At 41.9% G+C, this 22,885-nt stretch overlaps 1 protein-coding gene across 5 annotated transcripts in view; it reads right to left on the minus strand.

The window, feature by feature from the left end:
• The window catches only part of LOC133628460 (nipped-B-like protein), a 165,575-nt gene that overhangs the window by 97,714 nt on the left and 44,976 nt on the right, over window positions 1–22,885 (minus strand). For all 5 annotated transcript variants that reach the window (XM_062016629.1, XM_062016630.1, XM_062016634.1 and 2 more), the window contains 4 exons: window positions 22,688–22,818; window positions 5,670–5,769; window positions 3,939–4,090; window positions 2,748–2,899 (listed from right to left, as the gene is read on the minus strand). In XM_062016629.1, the coding sequence (XP_061872613.1) occupies window positions 2,748–2,899; window positions 3,939–4,090; window positions 5,670–5,769; window positions 22,688–22,818 (535 nt within the window). The remainder of the gene's footprint in view (window positions 1–2,747; window positions 2,900–3,938; window positions 4,091–5,669; window positions 5,770–22,687; window positions 22,819–22,885) is intronic.

Below are 22,885 nucleotides of genomic sequence, written 5' to 3' on the forward strand. Positions count from 1 at the left end.
GTAGTAGGGGGGCTACAGGGCTGGCTTCTTTAAAGAAAGAGTTGACAGAAGCTTGCCCTGTAGCTGATAGGGCTAATGCAAATCAATTCTAAGACGGACCCCGCAGCTGACCCAGGCCTGGACAATTGGTGACTGAGGTAATGCCTCTGTGAATAACGTATTGGAGAAGGGGAAGAAGTTTCTGAGCAGTTACTAAATTGCAGCAGAAACAGGGAGTGAGAATGTGAAAACATCTCTGCAGACACCGAGGTCAGTGGAGAAGGAGGGGGAGGAGGGTGCTTAAGTCCTAAAAGAAAGACTCCCTGTGACCTGTGGTGAAGACCAGGATGAGGCAGGCTGTGCCACTGCAGTCCATGGAGGACCATGGGGAAGCAGAGATCTACCCACAGCCCCCCTCACGCCGTAGCAGGTGGATGCCTGCAGGAGGCTGTGATGCCGTGGGAAGCACCCTGCAGCAAGTTCCTGGCAGGACCTGGGTAAGTTTGCTGTCAGGACTTGTGATCCTGTAAGGGACTCACGCTGGAGCATTTGGTATCTGAAGGACTGTTCTCCCGGTGGATGACCCACGTTGGGGCAGTGTGTGAAGAGCTGCCCCTGTGAGAAGCCCCATGCTGGAGCAGTTCGTAAAGAACTGTAGCTCATAAGAAGGACCCACACTGGAGAAGTTCATGAAGGACTGTCTCCTATAGGAGGGACCCCACACTGTAGCAGTGGGAAGTGTGAGGAGGCCTCTACCTGAGAAGAAGCAGCAGCAAAGTCCACCTGTAATGAACTGACCGCAACCCCCATCCCCTGCACCACTGGGAGGGAAGGAAGGAGAGTCCTGGGAAGAAGGAGGGGTGGGGGGAGGTGTTTTTAAGATTCAGTTCTGAAGGTTCATTAATAAATCAAACCTTTTTCTCCCCAAGTTGAGTCTGTTTTGCCCATTATGCTAATTGCTGACTGATTTCCCTGTCCTTATCTTGAGTCACAAACCTCTCGTTATACTTTTCTCTCCCCTGTCTGGTTTAGGAGGGGGAGTGATATTACAATTTGGTGGGCATCTGGCACCCAGCCAGGGCTAAACCACCACATAACGTTTCTCAATATTTATTGATAAATGGTCCTTGAGTATATGCCCAGTGAGCCTTCAAGGGTATACTTGTGGATTTTGTAAAATCATATATTGCAAATGCACAATATCCTGTAACTATTCATAATTTTTAAAGTAACAAAATCCTAAAACTAAGAAAAAGACTAAACAATAAAGTTTTCAAGTTTTATAATTTAATAATCCTCATTCATCAATCTGTGCCAAAGGTCACACTGCTTCCGAAAAGGCTGCAACATTATGATGAAAGCTTATTATTCATAGATGCGAAACTGTATTGAATCCAAATTCTTCAAACTGTGTTCTGCATGATAGCTACTAAAATCAGCTTTTAAAGGCATAATCATTTTTTACCTTTAGTATTTCTCCAATTAAACCGAACAATGACAGGGTTTTTTTTTGTTTTCATGGTCTGTCAGTTTTGAATGAGTTTCATTTCTGAGTTCTCATGAACTAGGATGCGGTTGAATTGGATTACAAAATTAGGGGTAAATGTTTTTAAATACTTCCTCTTTAAACATTGTGAAATAAATTATCCTAATATTAATTTTTTTTAAAAAATCTTTTCTTAACAAAACCAACATTCTCTTGGAAGTCTACCTTTAACATAGTTGTGGGATATACGCACACTTAATGCCAAGAACAGATTCTTATTTTAAAGAATTTGCATTGCTGAAGCAGAGACTGAAAAACACATCTGATGACTGTGTATTATGATAGATTCCGTCATTACAAATTATTAATCCTGGTAAGGGATTTGGGAAACCCGATGTTAATAGTATGCTTGTTGAATACAACCCTTTTTTTTGCTTCCACAAGCTAATTTAGGAAGGCAAGAGATGCCCACATTTTTTGCAAGCTAAATAAAACACATACATAGAAAAAAGGCCTACTTTCCACCAGGTTTTGATGAAGTTTTTTTTCAAAGAGTTAAAGTCAAAGGAATAAAAATGAAACTTAAGTGCTCTCCCCTTACAAGTTGTTGAGAGACTGTGTGCCAAACTTGCAAAGAAGAATCCCAACATGCTTGATCCATAGGATGAAATGCTCATTAAGAAGAAAATTAAGAAGTTTAAAACACTGTAGAAGAAAGTTACTAGTTTTTTTTTTCCTTTAGATTCAAGATTTCAGCAAGAATTTCTCCCACATGAACTGAAGTCACTATGGAAAACCAGGCCATTAAAGCACATAATATACCAGCAAGAAAGTATCAAAAGGAAGTTTTGATAACACTGCTATATTACCCAATAGGTTATTCAAATATGTCAAGTTTAATTGACAGTTATGGGAATCTTCTGAAAGACAAGTTAAATATACATCTATTTAAAATCTAGTATTGTTTACATCAGTGTATTGCTACAATAATTACAGAGACACTCCATCATTTCTTTAAAATGAAACAATATATGAAAAAAAATCATAATTTCATCAGAATCAATGTTATAATATGTTCCCAAGAAGACATCTATAAAAAATTATAACTCATACATTAAATCTGCACAATTGAGTGTACACATCTGAAGCTTAAATATATTTTCAGTGGTTTTATTCAACAACAACATAGTACAATATCTGACTTCTAAGGCAGCTAAACACATACTTGCTTTATCATAGCAAATATTTTCTTTATCATAATAAACTGATCTAGATAACATACATCACTACTTAGTCTGTGCACCATCTGTAGGTAGTCTTCATTTGAGCCATGTGTAGAATTATCAGCATGATGATTAGCTGAATTTCCAGACAACTGACTTGAAACTTTATTTTCGTGGAGATTCCTCATCCCAGTGACAATGGGAGTGGATACTGAAGTTGAAATACAAAAAAATATAAATAACTATACTGATATATTCACACAGTCACTAACTCTAAAAAATTACACAGAAAACAAAAAGTGGATATTAATGAGTTGGATGCAAGAGATCTGGAATTTGAACAAGAATCCAACTTTCTTGACTGAATTCTTTTGCCACAAATACCTTGGATAAAATTAGATATCTAAGATTTGAATTTTGAAGAGGATTTGAAACCTATATTCCATGTACAGATTAGCCAAATTTCTCTCTACATCTGTCGTAATTACAGTCAGTATCATATTCTTATACATTACATCCTCTATATAATTTCTATTCACTACATGTAGTAACTTCCAAAATATTCATGAGATACATGACATTACATACAGAACAGCTATATAAATTCTAAGCACTTGGTAAACTAAGAACAGATGGTTTAAAAAAATCCAACAAGAATTTTACTTACCAAAAAATAAAATAAAATGCCTAGATGCTTATTAGTGTTCATATTATTTAAGACTGATTTTTAGAAAAGGGAAGAACAAAGAAATTAATTCATTCTGAAGGTCATCTTTGCCAGTTATTTCATACCTTGAGCATAATTGTAGCCAACTTAGTCTTGTCTATGCTACAAAGGTTTAGTAAGGCTAAATAGGCTGGCAGCAAAAATATGTTACACTGGCTAAAATTAGGTTTTTGCTAGTAGAGACAGATGATTGTCATAGCTAACAAATAAGAGTTTTTTGTTTATTTTGATTTTTCTGTTGTCATGTATACATGACAACTATGCAAAATAAGTGTACATGGGGAGGAGTAATGTAACGTGAACATGTATTTCAGTATTTCTGCTTCCCATATTTTTTCCTTTTTTTTAATCCACTCTGTACAGTCTGAAAAGCAAAGCTGAAATATACCCCAAAAAATTCCCTGTCAACTCAAAGATTTTCATTAATCATGTGACTCCTTCAAAGAAATTAGAGCTGTGAAACATGCACATGAAGGTAAAGCTGACATGAGATAGGAGAATAAAACAAATATTATAGACTTACCTTGCTGCATCTGAGGATGCGGTGTATAACTTGGAGGATGTGAAAATGGCATGTAGCCTGCAGGACTTTGAGGAGCATATGGACTAGGCACTGGACTGTTCTGTTGTGCCAAAAATCTGTTACCAGAGCTTGTCTGAGGTGGCACAAACCGGCTAAAAATAAAGTTTTGTAAAGTTTTTATGAGTTGGAAAAATAAATTGAGACAATTTTATTATTTCTTTTGGAATATTATACCTTTGGAACATTATAACTTCTGTAAAAGACAAGATTACAACACAATCAAGAAACTCCTTCAAAAGTAGTATTTTAAGTTATCGATACCTTTCCAATTTCAATTATTATTTAAGAACCCTAGCTTGGGTACTGCATTAGTAAAAGTAAACAACAGAATAAAAAGCATTCATAAGACCTCCACCTAGGGAAAGGAAACAATGACATAAATATTTATTTAAAAAATATCTGCATATTTACTAAAACAAGATATGCAATTTCCAAAAGTTAGTCATAGAAGTCTGAATGAAAGTGATGGCTAAGGTTTAATTATCATATAACATCTAGCTTGCTAGGATTAACAAGGAGCCATCTGCTCTAAATTATTTTTCTGGTAAGATTTCAAAGAACTACACGTAACAGAACTATACTGCCAAGATATAGGAATGTGATAAGCAGTTAGGTAGGACCTGACTTAAAGTCCACTGAATACAACTTACATCCTTTCACTGGCTTTATCTTAAGACTCATCCTAAAGATAGGAAGCCATATAAATAAAATAGGCTTGTGACAATAATACATGTACATTACAACTTTCATTCTTGTATGAGGTTTTCAAAATAAAAATAAACCAATAAATACTTCAGAAAGTACAATACATGCCTCCACAATCCTCATTTCTAGATAGCAACTCTATGAAGGTAAACTTCCATAGAAAGAAATAGCTAAGTATATAACATAAGGATTTTGCAAGGATTTTGAGAAGACTTAGCACATTTTATTCGTAATTAAAAAATCCTTCAATATCACTTTTAGATAAAAAAGTAAAAGTGTATTTTTTTTTTTGTGCAGACACAGAGTATGTCATTTGTCAAAACAATTACACTAACTTGAAGTGAAATAAGTTTATTTTAATAACGGTATTTAATCACTGGAGATTAAATCTGTTGAAGTGCAGTAACTGGGTTGAAACTACATGCAGAACTCTTTCCTCTAGTCCAGAGTACTTTATTATATTAACATAGGCCTAGATTATGCTACTTACCAACACTTAAAGTTTGAAAAAGAACCAGAAAGTTGATGAGGAAGCTGCTGGAAGACTAGCCTAACTACTGCGCCTATCCTCCTCTGAGCAGCCTTTTGTATAACTGTTACAGCAGTACCCCATGCTTTTATAAGGCTTCTTTCCACCCTTCTGTCACATTGGTAGTTATACATGACAGAACACATAACCTCTTCTCTCAGGGGGATTCCTTAAGCAGGAAAGAAAGTTTGCCAAAATTATGGAAAGGAGGCTGAGCGGGGAATCATGACTAGTCAGAATACAAATAGATTAACTCACTAACAAAAAGATGTTTCTTTGCCAGCTGAAGAAAGAAACTCATCCTGCTGTCAAACAAATGCAAAATGTCTTGGCACTAATCATCATCTATTCACATACTTGCAACAAGAACTGAGTATCACTGTAGGAAGGAATTGCAGTTCATTGCTCCTCCCACCCCATTTAAAAGAAAGTATTACCTGGAAGGGCTATGTGAGATAGTGGTTTGTTGATAACTGGAAGATGCAGGACTACCTCGCATGGAATTCTGAGAAATATTAAACTGCGACATCATCATCCCTATTAAGAAGAAGATAGTAGCATTACTTTACATGCATTTCCTTTTGAATCAATGAAGTCTCTCATTTCAGAAATTATAAAGAGATCATAAACATTATATACATTAACATCTTCTATCTACAATTGTTAGAAAACATTTTTAAAAACTGATTCCATGTAAGATGTCTATCTTACACAATGACATAAAAAAAAGCATTCCCTACCCTTGTAATTCTCTGATTCCCTAAAGCAGTATTAATTAAATTATAAATATCAACAATAGTTCCTTCCTCAGTTCCTTAGCCAAAAAACTGCTAGTAAATAGAAACATTTTATAACAGGACATATACTCTGCACCCCACACTGGTGTGTACAGTACTCATTGTGCCAATAAGTAAGACTTGGAAACTTCTCATCAAGTCAGAACACCACAGAAAACTTATCTCCCATTTTTATAACAAGTATAGCAAACAATCATCTTGGGCTGAACGGTGGAAGATATTTTCCCTGCTCCCATTATGCTTTAGTGGGTCCTTTCTCCCCAGGGACCAAAGCTTTCTATTCCACTTCAACCACTTACAAGAAGTGTTATCAAAGAAGGTGCTGAAATATTTTCAATTGCAAAGAACTACCAATATCCCACCTGTAGACTCCCATAGCCTGTAGATATCCTCAATCATACAATTCATGAGTTGTACTAGATGGCAAGCCACAAGTACCAATGTTCTTGAAAGTAATTTGCATTTATATTAGGTAGAATTTAAAGGAATCTTTTTTTTCCTCTTGTCGATACAGGTATTAGGTTCCTAACCAACACACGACACTAGAAGTTGAAGTGGTGCAGGTACACAAAAACATATGACTTTTAACTAGGCAATTTTAATGACAGAATTTAATGTCTTGCAGGTAAAACACCCTCAGAATTCACATGCACACTGTAGCTTGGGAAGCCACAGAAAGTGATCTACAGTTGTGGGTAAAGTACATCAGTAATGCAAATATTTTAGCCCAAATGTTAAATAGAAGGCTGACAGTATTCCCCAATCCAAAGTGTTTGAAATCATCAATTTCAATTAATGCAATATTCACCAAAGCAAAGCCAGTTTTAGAAATCATAGAATCATACAATGGAAGGGGTTGGAAGGGACATCTAGAGATCATCCAGTCCACAATCCCTCTGCTCAAACAGGACCACCTAGGTCAGGTCAGGAATGTTTCCAGGCAGGTTTTGAAAACCTTCAGAGAAGCAGACTCCACAACTTCCCTGGGCAGATTTTCCAGTGCTCCGTCACCCTTCCTTAAGTTTAAGTGGAAATTTTTGTGTTTGAGTTTGTCTTGTCACTGGACAAAAAAGAAAATATGCCACCCCATCTTCTTGACAAATACTTTTTAAATACCTGTAAGTATTAATGAGATCCACCTCACTCTCTTCTCCAGGCTGAACAGTCCCAGGTCCCACAGCCTTTCCTCATAAGAAAGATGCTCCAGTCCCCTGATCATCTTGGTGGCCCTGCACTGAACTCTCTTGAACTGGGGAGCCCAGAACTGGACACAGTACTCCAGATGAGGCCTCATCAAGGCAAATTAGAGGGGGAGCAGAACCTCTCTCGACTGGCTGACCACACTCTTCTTGATGTATCCCAGAATGCCATTGGCCTTCTTGGCCATGAAGGCACGTTGCTGGTTCATGTTTAGTTTATTATCAACCAGGACTCCCAGGTTTCTCTCTGCAGAGCTGCTCTCCAGCAGGTCAATTCCCAGCCTATACTGGTGCATGGGGTTGTTCCTCCCAAGGTGCAGGACTCTGCACTTGTCCTTGCTGAACCTAAGGAGGTTCCTCACCGCTCATCCAGGTCGTTGATGAAAATGTTGAATAAGACTGGCCCCTGAACCCACCCCTGTGGAACCCCACTGGCTACAGACCTCCAACTCAATTATGTGCCGTTGATCATGGCCCTCTGGGCTTTATCATTCAGCCAGCTCTCGATCCTCCTCACTGTCCACTCATCCAAGCCACACTGCCTGAGCTTTCTGATGAGGATGTTATGGGAGACAGTGTCAAAAGCCTTGCTGAAGTCAAGGTAGATGACATCCACTGCTCTCCCCTTATCTAGCCAGCCAGTCATGTCATCATCAAAGGCTATCAGGTTGGTCAAGCAAGATTTCTCCTTGATGAATCTGCATTGACTCCTCTTGGTAACCATCTTTTCCTTCATGTGTTTACAAATGACATCCAGGATGAGCTGTTCCATCACCTTTCCAGGGATGGAGGTGAGGCTGACCAGTCTGTAGTTATTCGGCTCCTCCTTCTTGCCCTATTTGATGACTGGTGTGACATTGACATTACTCTAGTCCTCAGGCACCTCCCCTGTGCTCCATGATCACTCAAAAATGATGGAGAGCAGCTTAGCAATAACATCAGCCAGCTCCCTCAGCACTCATGGGTGCATTCCATAAGGACCCAAGGATTTGTGGGTGACCAGCTTGCATAACAGGTCTATAACCCAATCCTCATCCAACAAGGGAAGGTCTTCTATTCCTCAGACTATCTCACTATCCTCCAGAAAATAGGCTTCCTGAGGACCGGCCTTGGCTATAAAGTCTGAAGCAAGGAAGGCATTCAATAGTTCCGACTTCTCTGCATCCTCTGTCACTAGGGCACCCTTCCTGTTCAGCAGCGGGCTCACATTCTTGATGTCACCCTCTTTTCTCTTCCCCTCTCCCCCGCAGAGAATAGATCGGATAATACCCCAGGAACACAGCTGTTACTACCTCCCAGTAGGTATGAAGTATTACATTCCAAGTATATAAGCACAGGTAAATAAGCCCTGAGCAGGAGTGAAAGTCTCATGTTATGCTAAAAAAAATTTAAAAAATGTGAAGACCTCCAATACTTCAGTACAGAGGACATTTCATTGTCCTAAGTAACAGAGGGGGTCTCTCAACTCCTGCAAAGTTTGTTTAAATGGTCGCTGGTTGCCTAGAACATAGGCAAGCAAGGAGGAAAGTCCAGGGCTTTTGTGCTGGAGGCAGCAATTGGCATGATCACTGCCTGCTCACCTCTCACTAACAACTCTCACCACAGCTAGGTAGTAGTTAGTCAAACTACTAATCCTTAACATTCATGTATAGAAAGCTGACAGAATGCGCCTATATGAGTATGAACTATACAGATGAAGTTTCATTTTATGCTTAAAGACAGCACTTCTAAAATTCTTTAAAACATATCTGTGTTTTCTCCTCCCTAAATTTAAAATACATTTTGAACTACAGATGCAGTAATTTTTAATTTAAAAGAATGACAGAAAATATATACATTCATCCATTTTCAATGCCATCTAAAAAAACCCAAAACTTATTCTGTGGCAAACAGTTCTCACCTCTCTGTGTTGGTGGGGGGACACGGGACAGGACATGAGGGACAGTATTTAGATAGCTTAAAAATATAAACAAAATCCCAACTACCCCACCTACCACAATCTTGTCTCCAAAGTTTCCAAACAGATAACAAGTCTGCCTAGTAATGATGCAATGAGGAAGGACTAAAAATAATCCCCAAACATTTACTCTACAAAGGAACTGAAATTAGTTTGTGTTTATTAACACTAAAATATCTTCTATATTTTTTACACTGTTGTCATATAATTAAGCAGTAGATTGATTTATGACTCCACTGTGCATTTCTATACTTTTAAATATTTAATAATTTATTTTAAATGCAACTTACATTACGATTGTTGGTAATGTTCTGTTTTGAGAAAACATTATCCTAATAGAAATCTTCCTAGAATGAGCTTCCTTAACACATACTCCCAGTCCTGACTATTATTTTTTTTTTTCTTGGAAAAAAGTGGCACAAAATATCCATTTTCACTACATAAAAACACAGCTCAAGATCACAGAAAAAGTCTCATATGATGAAACTGTAATCCAGTACCGTCCATGCTTAACCTAGGGCTGCTCACCAACAGGTGATTTTTCAGTTAAATATGTACTCTTATTGAAAGCATAAAAATTGCAGCTATGTCTCCACCAACTAGTAAAAACAAAACACAGGCTTTCTTAGGGGCTGTGGGTTTTTGGAGAAAGCATATTTCAAATTACAGTCTGATTGTAAGCCCTCTCTATCAAGTGACTCAGAAAAAAAAAATTAAACAGGGACCTCAACAACAACATGGCTTTGAACATATTAAACTAGTGCTTGGGCCAGTCCAGGCAAGATGAGATGTTAAAAATGTGCTTTACACCACGGCTGGGGAGAATGGCCCTACCTGGAACCTCCAGCAGAAAGCACCAGGGGAGACCTGAAGCTGACCCCTAGGGCTTTGGAATTGGGGATACAAAGGATCCAAGGTCTACTATGCCTGAACTTGAAAAGGAGATATTGGCAGCATATAAAGGAGTTTAAGCTGCCTCAGAAGTGGTTGGTACTGAAGCACAGATCCTCTTAGCACCCCAACTACTGGTGCTGGGCTGGATATTCAAAGGGAGGTCCCTTCTACACATCATGCAACTGATGCTATATGGAGCAAGTCAGTTGCACTAATCACACAGCTGACTTGAATACGAAACTTCAGTCACCCAGGAATTTTGGAAGTGATCATGAACTGGACAGAAGGCAAAGATTTTGGAGGAGGAGATGACATGTGCTGGAGAGACCCCACTGTATAATAAGCTGTCAAAAAATGAGAAGAGATATGCCCTGTTCACTGAGTCCTGTCACATTGTGGGAAAACATCAAAGGTGGAAGGTGGCTGTATGGATTCCCATGCAATGGGTTACAGAAGCTGCAGAAGCAAAGGATGAATCAAGTCAGTTCAGAGAGATGAAAGTCATCCATTTGGCTTTAGACATTGCTGAACACGAAAAATGGCCAACACTTTACCTCTATAGTGACTCATGGATGGTGGCAAATGCTCTGTGGGGGTGGCTATAGCAATGGAAGTAGAATATCTTTAATGTTGTCTCACAAGTGAGGTTTGGTACCTGGTGTGCAACAAGTCAATCTTACACGCAGAGCTATTTACTTATTTAATATTTGGACAAAGATGGGAGCTAGCTGGCAATTCCACAAAGCTAGCACACCCCACAAACGAACTTTCACATATTTATCCTGTTACATGATTAGCAAAATCCCACCTAAAATTACATGGGGGGGGAGGGACAGGCAGGTAGACAGGTCTTTTTGTTCTTATTAAGTGGTTGCAATCTGCCCCTGCAACCTTTCCCCCAGTTACTGTAAATGTCTGTTAACTTGATGCTAATTAGGGAACTATCCAGGCTTTGGCACTTTCTGAGGCAAGAGGTTCCCTCCTTTTTAATCTCTAGTCCCTCTTCAAGGATACAAAGTAGTCAGGTTCACACAATGTAGCTGTTCATTCATGGTCATCCCAACCTAAACAGCATAGAAACAGGCTACCCATTAACCCCTTCTTCTAACCACTAGAGCCTGTTTCAGAAGATACTCTGCTCCTTGTCCTTGCATAAAGAAAATTCCATTCTATAAAGTACATCAGCAACACCAGGGCAAACTCATCTGAGCTGCCCTATTGTGGCAAGACATTGCCTTGGTAGAGAAGTTGGCTGTAAAAGTACACTGCATAGATGCTCATGTACCCAAGAGTTGGGCCACTGAAGAATATCAACACAACCAGCAGGTACATAAGGCTGCCAAAACTGAAGTGGTAAGTCTGGACTGGCAACATAAGGGTGAATTATTTAAGGCTCAGTGGGCTCAGCATGTCTCAGGCAATCAAGGAAGATACGCTACATAGAATCATAGAATGGTAGGGTTGGAAGGGACCTTTAGAGATCATCTAGTACAACTCCCCTGCAGAAGCAGGTCAACCTAGATCAGATCACATATGAACGTGTCCAGGTAGGTTTTGAAGATCTCCAAGGAAGGAGACTCCACAACCCCCCTGGGAAACCTGTTCCAGTGCTTCGTCACCCTCACAATGAAAAACTTTTTTCCTTATGTTTAAATCGAACTTTTTTGTGTTCCAGTTTCTTTCAATTGCCCCTTGTCCTGTCACCAGATACAATAAAAAAAAAGGATGTCCCAACCTCCTCACATCCACCATTTAGATATTTGTAAATATGAGTAAGATCCCTCTTCGATATTCTCCTCTCTAAACAGCCCCAGTTCCCGCAGCCTTTCCTCATATGAAAGATGTTCCAGTCCCCTAATCATCTTAGTGGCCCTGTGCTGGACTCCCTCCAGAAGTTCTCTGTCCCTCTTGAGCTGAGGAGCCCAGAACTGGACACAGTACTCCAGATGAGGCCTCACCAGGGCAGAGTAGAGGGGGAGAAGAACCTCCCTCGACCTGCTGGCCACACTCTTCTTGATGCATCCCAGAATGTCATTGGCCTTCTTGTCCACGAGGGCACATTGCTGGCTCATGTTTAGTTTATTATCAACCAGGGCTACCAGGTCTCTCTCTGCAGAGCTGCTCTTCAGCAATTCAACCCCCAGCCTGTACTGGTACATGGGGTTGTTCCTTCCCAGATGCAGGACTCAGCACTTGTCCTTGTTGAACCTCATGAGATTCCTCTTTGCCCAACTCTCAAGCTGGTCAATATCCCGCTGAATGGCAGAACAGCCTTCTGGTGAATCGACCAGTCCTCCCAGTTTGGTGTCATCAGCAAACTTGTTGAAGGTACACTCTGTCCCATCATCCAGGTCATTGATGAAGATCGACTCCAGAACCTATCCCTGTGGAACTCCACTGGCCACAGGCCTCCAACTCGAGTCTGTGCCATTGATCACCACCCTCTGGGTTCTGTCATTCAGCCAGCTCTCGATCCTCCTCACTGTCCACTCATCCAAGCCACACCGCCTGAGCTTTCTGATGAGGATGTTATGGGAGACAATGTCAAAATCCTTGCTGAAGTCAAGGTAGATGACATCTGCTGCTCTCCCCTCATCTAGCCAGCCAGTTATGCCCTCAAAGAAGGCTATCAGGTTGGTCAAACAGGATTTCTCCTTGGTGAATCCATGTTGACTCCTCCTGATAACCATCTTTTCCTTCATATGTTCAGTGATAACATTCAGAATGAGTTGTTCCATCATCTTTCTGGGGATGGAGGTGAGTATGACAACCCTTTAGTATCCTGGGTCATCCTTCCTGCCCTTTTTGAAGACTGGCTTGACATTGGCCTTTCTCCCGTCCTCAGGTACCTCGCCTGTCCTCCATGATTGTTCAAAAATGATGGAGAGAGGCTTAGCAATCCCATCAGCCAGCTCCCTCAGCACTCTAGGATGCATCCCATCAGGACCCATTGACTTATGAGCCTTAAGCTTGCCCAACAAGTCTTCAACCTCTTCCACCCAGGGCAAGTCCTCTGCTGTCCTGGCCATCCTGTTATCCTTGCTGGACTGGGCTTCCCGAGGGTATGAAGACAGTATTCAAAGTGTGGCCTCACCAGTGCCACACTATTTCTGATACAAGCCAGGATGCCATTGGTCTTCTTGGCCACCTGGGCACACTGCTGGCTCACGTTCAGTTGACTGTCCATTAACACCCCCAAGTGCTTTTCTGCAGGACAGCTTTCCAGCCACTCCTGGCACTGAGGTCAGGCTGACAGGCCTGTAGTTCCCAGGATCCTCCTTCTGGCCCTTCTTGTAGATGAGTGTCACATTTGTCATCATTTCCAGTTCACTGAGACCTCCCTGGTGAACCAGGACTGCTGGTAGATGATGGAGAGTGGCTGTGTGAGCACTTCTGCCAGCTCCCTCAGCGCCCTCGGGTGGATTCCATCCATCCCCATCGAATTGTGTGCGTTAAGGTGTAGCAGCAGGTTGCATGCCATTTCTTCTCTCCTGTTGAACTTCAGCAGAAGCTCCCTGTTCAGCCAGGGTGGTCTTCTGCCCTGCCAGCTCATCTTCTTGCACATGGGGACAGCTTTACCCTGTGCCTTTAAGATTTCCTGCCTAAAGAATGTCCAGCCTTCCAGACTGCTTTGCCCTTCAGGATTGCCTCCTGACACTGGCAACCAACTTCCTAAACAAGTCAAAGTCTGCCCTAGGGGAAATCTAAGGTGGTACTTCTGCTGACACCCCTCCTTGCTTCTCTGAGGATTGAGAACTCAATCATTTCATGATCACTATGTCCTAGGCAACCTCCAATCATCACATCCCCCACCAGACCTTCTTATTTGCAAACACCAGGTCCAGTAAGCAACCTTCCCTCATTGGCTCCCTCATCAGCTGTGTGAGGAAGTTCTCTTCCACACACTCCAGGAACCTCCTGGACTGTCTTCTCTCTGCTGTGTTGTATTCCTAGCAGACATCTGGTAAGTTGAAGTCCCCCATGAGAATGGGAGTCAGCGATCCTGAGAGTTTTCCCATTTGCCTAAAGAACATCTCATCTACCTCTTCATCCTTACTGGGTGGTCTACAGCAGATTCCTACCATGAAATCCCCCTTGTTGTCCTTCCCCCTGATTCTTACCCATAAACACTCAACCCTGTCTCTCATTGACCTCAAAACAGTCAAGACACTCCCTAACAGAGAGGGCTGCCCCTCTACCTCTCCTGCCTTGCCTGTCCCTGTCTGTAGCCATCCAGTTCAGCACTCCAGTCATGTGACTCATCCCACCACATTTCCATAATAGCAACTATGTCACACTTCCCTTGCTGTACAATGGCTTCCAGCTCCTCCTGTTTGTTGCCCATGCTGCGTGCATTGGTGTAGATGCACTTCAGATGGGTTACCAATCCTGCCACCTTTTGGAAGGTAGATGTCCTGAACTCCACATGACCATTTTCAGATGTTTCCACGGCCTCTAACACACTAATCTTTGTTTCACTGCTGCCACAAAGATCTCCATCTCCAGCCTCCACTGAGGCAGCAGACCCAAGGATGTTGGTAGCAGATCATCCTTCAGACGCTGGCATGTTGCCCCCAGACTTATCTCTGTCAAACCTGGTTTTACCCCTTTTCCCCTTCAAATCTAGTTTAAAACCCTCCCAGTAAGCCCCATTAGTCCCAGTTACCTTTTCCCTCTTTGTGATAAATGTATCCCATCTATTTGAAGTAGCCTTTGTGCCCTGTAAACTGCCTCATTCTCAAAAACCCCACAGTTTCATCAGTAACATCAGGCTTGGAGCCAGGTATTAAGCTGTTTCACCTTCCAGGTACTTACCTCATCCCTGCCCATAACAAAAAGGATAGAGGAAAACACAACTTGTGCTCCCGATCCCTTAACCAAGCGTCCTAATGCCCTGAAGTGTCCCTTAATAGCTCTTAGACTTCTGGTTGATACTTCATCACTACCCACCTGGAAAATCAACAATAGATAATAGTCCGTCAGCTGTACCAGAGTAGGGAGTTTTCTCCTCACATCCTTGACCTGTGCCCCAGGGAGGCAGCAGACTTCCCTAAGAAGTGGGTCAGGTCTGTGTATTGGCTTTCCTATGACAATGACCTGTCTTTTGTGGAAGTTGTTTTGATGTTGGGCGCTGGTTACCTGAAAGTTGGTAGCTGCTTCATTTGGGGTGAGCCCTCATCCTGATCACTGTTCAGCTCTGCTTGCAGGACCACATACCTGTTCTGTAAAGGTAGGGACACCAGGGAGGGTGGAGCAGTCACATGAAATACTCATCCGCTACACCGGGCAGCAACCTGCTGCCATTGTCCTCCATCCCTTGAGTCCCTGGATTCAGCTGTGCAAAGAGAGGAGGGGGAATCCCCTGGTTTATCCCCCTGATTGACCTGCCACAGGGAGGGTAGGGTAGGATCCCAATAGTCTATTTCCCGCTCACATATAGATGGGCTTATGATCGAAGGGTGGACCTGAGCATGGACACTATCACATATGTTATTCATGATTTTGAAACATGTGCTGCAATCAAGCAAGCTAAGTGGTTGAAGTCCCTGTGGTATGGAGGACAATAGCTGAAAAAGAAATATGAGGAGGCCAGGCAGATTGACTATATCACACTCCCACAAATCCACCAAGGCAAGTGCCATGTGCTCACCATGGTGGCAGCAACCACTGTATGGTTGGAAACATACACTGTGCCTCATGCTACCACCTGGAACAGTATGCTGGGCCTTGAAAAGCAAGTCTTATGATGACACAGCACCTCAGAAAAAATTGGGTCAGACAACAGGACTCATTTCTGAAACAACCTCATAAACATCTGTGCCAAAGAGCATGGCATTGAGTGGGTCTATCACATCCCCTATCATGCACCAGCCTATGGGAATATTCAGTGATATAATAGACTGTTAAAGACTACGCTGAGAGTGATGGGGAGTGGGACCTTCAAACATTGGCATACACATCTAGCAAAGATCACCCACATAGTCAATATGAGGGGATCTGTCAATCGAGCTGGCCCTGCCCAATCAGAATTTTTACATACTGTAGAAGGGGATAAAGTCCATGTAAGTGCACATTAAGAATATGTTAAGGAAGACAGTCTGCGTCAAACCTGCCTCAGGCAAAGGCAAACCCATCCAAAGGATTGCTATTGCTCCAGGACATGGGTGCACTTAGTGGGTGATGCAGAAGGATGGAGAAGTCCAGTGTGTGCCTCAAGGGGATTTGATTTTAGGTGAGAATAGTCAATGAATTAAATTGTATTATGTTAATTGTTATATAGCTCTGCCACTGCATGTCATCATTACTATAATTGCTATATGCTATATCAATGGTATTACAGTAAGAATCACTTAGGTTAATGAAGAATGAACTTTGGTAAAACCAAGCAAAGCACAGTAGTGATGGAATGAGAACTGAATTCAGTGTGCAACAATGCGACATCACACACCATCTTCCTACTGCACCCAAGGTCACCCACCCACTGTACTGCACTGATCTGACTGGGTTTGCACCATCCCTCCTGCCCAGACAGTTATGACAGATGGAGCCTAAAGTCATAGACTGATTGAACTCAATGGCCATTTTATAGGAGTGGTCCACAGACTGCAGGAATCGTATCCCTCTGTGTATATATATCAAGAAACAAGAAAGGTAGTGGTGATTAATTGTCATGTACTGGAAAGTGGGGGACCTGGGTATGACGTAGATGGTATAGAATAAGGGGTGGATATTGTCCTGGTTTCAGATGGGAGAGAGTTAATTTTCTTCCTAGGAGCTGCTACAGGGCTGTGTTTTGGGTTTACAGTGAATAATGATAACATGCTGATGTTTTGGTTGTTGCTAAGTAGCACTTATCTTGAATTTCTGAAAAGAATGTTAATAACACAGGGATGTTTTGGTTATTGCTGAGCATCACTTTTTTTCCCCAAATTTGCCTTCCCATTTCACTGGGGGTAAATGAGTAGCTGCATGGTGCTTAGTTGCTGGCTGGGGTTAAACTACAACATCCTTTTACAGGCACATGTACACTTGAATTATTGTGCAAGCAAAGAAAAATTATCTAAGTAATTGACATATATGAAGATGTGTAAGATATTAATCCTCAAAAACACACAAGTTGTGGTAAATAGAAACAATTTTCACTCTAAAATTAGTATTGAGCTACAAATCAATATGATCTTGGAAAAAAAACCATCATCACTGAATTCTGCTTGTGCTTTACTTTGTATTCAGAACATAAAATTTATCTTTTTGAAGATGCTTTCAATTCCTGACAAATTGTACTGAATCAAAAATTTTATTCCATGTTTAATATAATTCTTGAGCCAAGTGGTCTTTCTGTTGTTGCATGAACAGAGGCTGGGAGAAATGAATTTGAGTTCGGTTTGTCCATACTAACACTGGAACTGACACTCAAGGGTTCATAGCACAGAGGCCCAACCCAGGCTGAGTAAATAGACAGGAGATCCCACTGCCTTCAGTCCTTCCCAATCCCAGGCATTATAAATACTGGACTTCAGTACTCAATGCTGACTTCATTGCATGCTGGACTCAACAGAAGGACCACATTCAGGAGGAAGACAATAAGGAAAGTAGAAGAGATGAATATGAAGTACTAGAAAAGAGTCTAAATTTAATTCTTCTATCTGGCAAAATTCATTACATAAGATCCCTACCAAACCCCTAATTCTTCTACAAATCATGACTCTACAGAGATTACAAAATCTGTTCAGAAAGCAGAAGAAAACTTAACCTTTGCTGCTAGAACACATCAGTATATCCTCCTTCTGCCTTGGAGATCGGAATGGGATGTATTAACAGCTAATAAGGCTACCAGAGTTTGCCAGCATCTAGCTTAACAATCCCCCTATTTCCAGGTAAGAGTGTGGCTTTTCCATAGAAAATAAAGTCCCAGTTTGCCTAGTTTTTCCAAATTCATTCCAGTGTCTTCTTCCTCTCAAAATACTTGGTCTACAGCTATGCTTTTCCCCTCTTCTCCCTTTCTTTCAATTTTCCCGATTTCACATTTACATTACAATGTTTGCAAGTATTCAGAATTATGTAAATGAAAATTAAATATTCAATGAAGTTTTTCAGTCTGATCTATTCTCATTATTTGAAACCGTTTTGCTAAAAGAACAGTTAAGTTTCATGTTGAATTGTTTTTCATTCTTTACTAGTACCTTCCTTCAAGCATAGGTCAAAGCACATTTACTGAAGATAGAGGTGCTTTTATTTCATTAAGGATTAGCCTTAATCTATCGAATTAAGATGAGGAAGTCTTCCCCCCTCTGAAGCATAGCATTAGCAAAAATTAGAAAGAAATTAACTCAGTTTATCTTCTTTCTTTCAAAAGTCTCTGCTGGAACAAATAATTTCAAAAACAACGTCTCCCTTTTGCACTGGTGTCATGGTTTGACATGATAGCCTTTTCTGGTAATGGGGAAGGCGCTGTAAAGATGGCTCCTGTAAGAAGTTGCTCCAAACTCTCCCCAGCTCTGAGCCAGACCCACTTCTGGGACTGAGCCATTTAGGCACCTCCACGATCACTTTTTAAGAAGAAGCCAGAAGAGAAGGCTTCTTCCTGTTTCTTTTTCCTGTTTCTTCCTTCTTCTGTCCCTTCTTCTTCTCTGGCTGGTGATGGTGCAAGGAGTAGGAAGAGAAACATCCATGCTGACTCCAAGGTCAGTGATGAAAGAGAGGAGAATGTGTGCTGGAGCAGAGACTCCCCTGCATTCTACGGAGAGGACTGGTGAAGCAGTAATTTGTTTGCATTTTGCTAAAGACATCGAATCAGCGGTAGAGAATTATTTTAATAATGATCCCATGTCAGGGGCAGAGACTCACTTCACTACAGAACCCGAGCCAGAGGCAGTGATTTTCTTCATTAAAACTATGTCTGGAAGAGGCCGTGTCCCAAGGGAGGGACCCTGTATCACTATGGCCAGAGCAGGCAGGGTCCGGATGGAGGGACCCAATATTCGCAGACGCTGTAACTGTGAGGAGGAACCCACGACAAAGTAGCTCATTAAACTTATGCCCAGAAGAGGCCATGTCCCGAGGGAGGGACCCTGTATTGGCAGAGGCCATAGCTGCTGGGAACAACCCACACCAGAGAAGTTCGTTAAGAACTGTGTCCCGGGGGAGGGACACCATATCCGAGCAGGGGAAGAAGCAAGGAGTCGTCCTCATCTGAGAAGAAAGAAGCAGCAGAGCCCATCTGTGAGAGACTGGCCACATTCCCCTGAGCTGTTGAGGGGGGAGAAGGTAGACATACTGGGAGCAGTGAGCTGGATGTGGGGAGAAAGGAGGAATGGGGGAGGGAGGTCTTAAAGTGCTGGTTGTAATTTTCTCATCATCCTACTCCCTTTTTGCTTTTATTCCATTCTGTTTCTTGTAGGTAGTAGAATAAACTTTCCTACTTTCCTCTCTAAGTCAAGTAGTGGAGTCTGTTTTGCCCGGAACTGTAATTAGCAGTGAGCCCTCCTTACCCTTGTCTTAATCTACAACAACCTTGTTTATTTTTTTACCATTTCGTTGGGGCCTCTGTCATCCTAATGAGGGTGGGGGTGAATGCGGGCACCAGGCGAGAGACCATCGTGGTGATTCTGTGCCAGCTGGGCTAAAGCACGACAACTGGCAAAAATTTCTTTAACTCTACAAAACTGGTGGAAAACTCTAATTCAAGCATATGTTTTCCATGGAACCACTATCCAAAAACTGCCAGGAAAATAACAATTGTTCCCACAGTTGGAAAAATCATACTCTGCCATAGCTACCACCAAAACGAGAATCTTAAGACTGTTTTCAGAGCTTAAATTTCAGGATATATTTATCAGTGAGCTACTAAATATTTAGCATTGCCTTTCACATTTTCATTCCTGGAAATTTCTGCATTCTTTCAAGAAAGCAGCCATCTATGAGAGGTGGAAACAGGGACTGACTTCTTGGGAAGAGTATAGGAACATTGCCAGAGCATGCAGATGTGCAACTAGGAAGGCTAGAGCCCTTCTAGAATTAAATTTAGCCAGGAATGTTAAGGACAATAATAAGGTATTTTTCTCAAGTACATCAGCAGCAGAAGGATCGTGAGGGGTAATGTGGGCACGCTGCTAAACACAGAGGGTGCCCTGGTGACTGAGAATGCAGAGAAGGCCAAAGTACTGAATGCCTTCTTTGCTTCAGTCTTTATGGCCAAGGCCAGGCCTCAGGAAGCTTGGTCCAGCAAGGATAACAGGATGGCCAGGAGAGCAGAGGACTTGCCCTGGGTGGAAGAGGAAGAGGTTAAAGACTTGCTGGGCAAGCTTAAGGCTCATAAGTCAATGGGTCCTGATGGGATGCATCCTAGAGTGTTGAGGGAGCTGGCTGATGGGATTGCTAAGCCTCTCTCCATCATTTTTGAACAATCATGGAGGACAGGCGAGGCACTGTCCAATGGCACTCCAGTCTTCAAAAAGGGCAAGAAGAATGACCCAGGAAACTACAGGCCGGTCGGCCTCACCTCCATCCCTGGAAAGGTGATGGAACAACTCATCCTGAATGTTGTCACTAAACATATGAAGGAAAAGATGGTTATCAGGAGGAGTCAACACGGATTCACCAAGGGGAAATCTTGCTTGACCAACCTGATAGCCTTCTATGAGGGCATAACTGGCTGGCTAGATGAGGGGAGAGCAGCGGATGTCATCTATCTTGAGTTCAGCAAGGCTTTTGACACTGACTCCCATAACATCCTCACCAGAAAGCTCAGGCGGTGTGGCTTGGATGAGTGGACAGTGAGGTGGATCGAGAGCTGGCTGAATGACAAAGCCCAGAGGGTGGTGATCAATGGCACATAATCGAGTTGAAGGCCTGTGGCCAGTGGAGTTCCACAGGGATTGGTTCTGGGGCCAGTCTTGTTCAACATCTTCATCAACGACCTGGATGATGGGACAGTGTACCCTCAGCAAGTGTGCTGATGACACCAAACTGGGAGGACTGGTTGATTCCCCAGAAGGCTGTGCTGCCATTCAGCGGGATCTCGACTGATGAAGAGCAGCTCTGCAGAGAGAGACCTGGGAGTCCTGATTGATAATAAGCTAAACATGAGCCAGCAATGTGCCCTTGTGGCCAAGAAGGCCAATGGCATCCTGGGATGCATCAAGAAGAGTGTGGCCAGCAGGTCAAGGGAGGTTCTTCTCCCCCTCTACTCTGCCCTGGTGAGGCCTCATCTGGAGGACTGTGTCCAGTTCTGGGCTCCTCAGCTCAAGAGGGACGAAGAACTTCTGGAGAGAGTCCAGCACAGGGCCACCAAGATGATCAGGGGACTGGAACATCTTTCATACGAGGAAAGGCTATGGGAACTGGGGCTGTTTAGTCTAGTAAAGAGGAGACTGAGGGGAGATCTTATTAACATTTACAAATATCTAAATGGTGGGTGTCAGGAGGTTGGGACATCCTTTTTTTCTATAGTATCTAGCAACAGGACAAGGGGTAATGGGATGAAGCTGGAACACAAAAAATTCCACTTAAATATAAGAAAAAAACATTTTACTGTTCAGGTGAGGGAGCAGTGGAACAGGCTGCCCAGAGGGGTTGTGCAATCTCCTTCCTTGGAGGCCTTCAAGACCCGCCTGGACATGTTCCTATGCAATCAGATCTAGGTGGACCTGGTTCTGCAGGGGGGTTGTACTAGATGATCTGTGAAGGTCCCTTTCAACCCCTACCATTCTATGATTCTATGAACATTACATGTTCAAATACATTTTAAATATTGCACGGCTTTTTACTCATTAGCCTAGGTGAATTAACTTAATCTCATTTTATTACTTTTCCCCTCTAAAAACATCCTACACTTTCTATCCCCTGTGGACTCCAATAATATTTCTAACTATATCTCTACAATATTTTAGCAAAGCTTTGTCCTCACACTGCGAATACTCAGAAAATTCTCCTACTCCTTTCATAGTTTAGTATTTAAAGATTTCAGGTACAATATAAGAAGCCTCCAGATCTACATGCAAAATCTGTCAGATTAATCCTTTGCTTGGTCTCTCCTCTTTTCTATCTTTGTTGTGTATCCATCCAGCAGTATATCTCAGTAAACCTCACAAAGAATTAGCTGTCGAAACAGTAAAATCTGTAGGGGATCACGAATTGATGAGAAGAGGAATGACAGGGAGGAGCTAGTAAGTATAGTTCATTCAACCTTATTCCTTACCGCAGAATTATCAAGAACTACCACTACAATGATAACACCATAAACATAGAGATTTTCAGTAAGATCAAGGCATATTTTTCCAACTTCAGTTATTTACAGAGACAAATATATGAATCTAGCCATAAAAAAAACAACTTTTAAACAAAATCCAATCACTTTTCTTCAAAATTTAATTTTGTAGTTAAATTAAACATTTTTTACAAATATACCCAGTAGAGTTTATTTCCATGCTTGTTCTAATGCAATCACTTTTAGATATCGTCAAGATACATAGCTTTATATCACTATCAAATGCAAGGTAAGGCATAAATATCACAGTAGTGCTCCATATATATTTGTGGCTAGTATCAGTCCCCTAAACTTACAGAACAACATAAACCACAATCAATAAATAATAAAAAATCCTTACCACTTTGTACCCCATATCTGTTTTGCATGCTTTTCTCCCTGAAAACATTAGGATTCCTTGCCAGGATAGCCTGCAACAAGACTGGTATATCTCCCTCTGGATCATCACTGCCAAGGTTATCTTTCAACTCTCTGGAATGGGGGAAGCAAAGAAAGAGGCATAAAGAAATGAAGAGCAATGTAAAAATAAACCATAAAC

The sequence above is a fragment of the Colius striatus genome, chromosome W (assembly GCF_028858725.1).
Source record: "Colius striatus isolate bColStr4 chromosome W, bColStr4.1.hap1, whole genome shotgun sequence".
NCBI classification, from domain to species: Eukaryota; Metazoa; Chordata; class Aves; order Coliiformes; family Coliidae; genus Colius; species Colius striatus.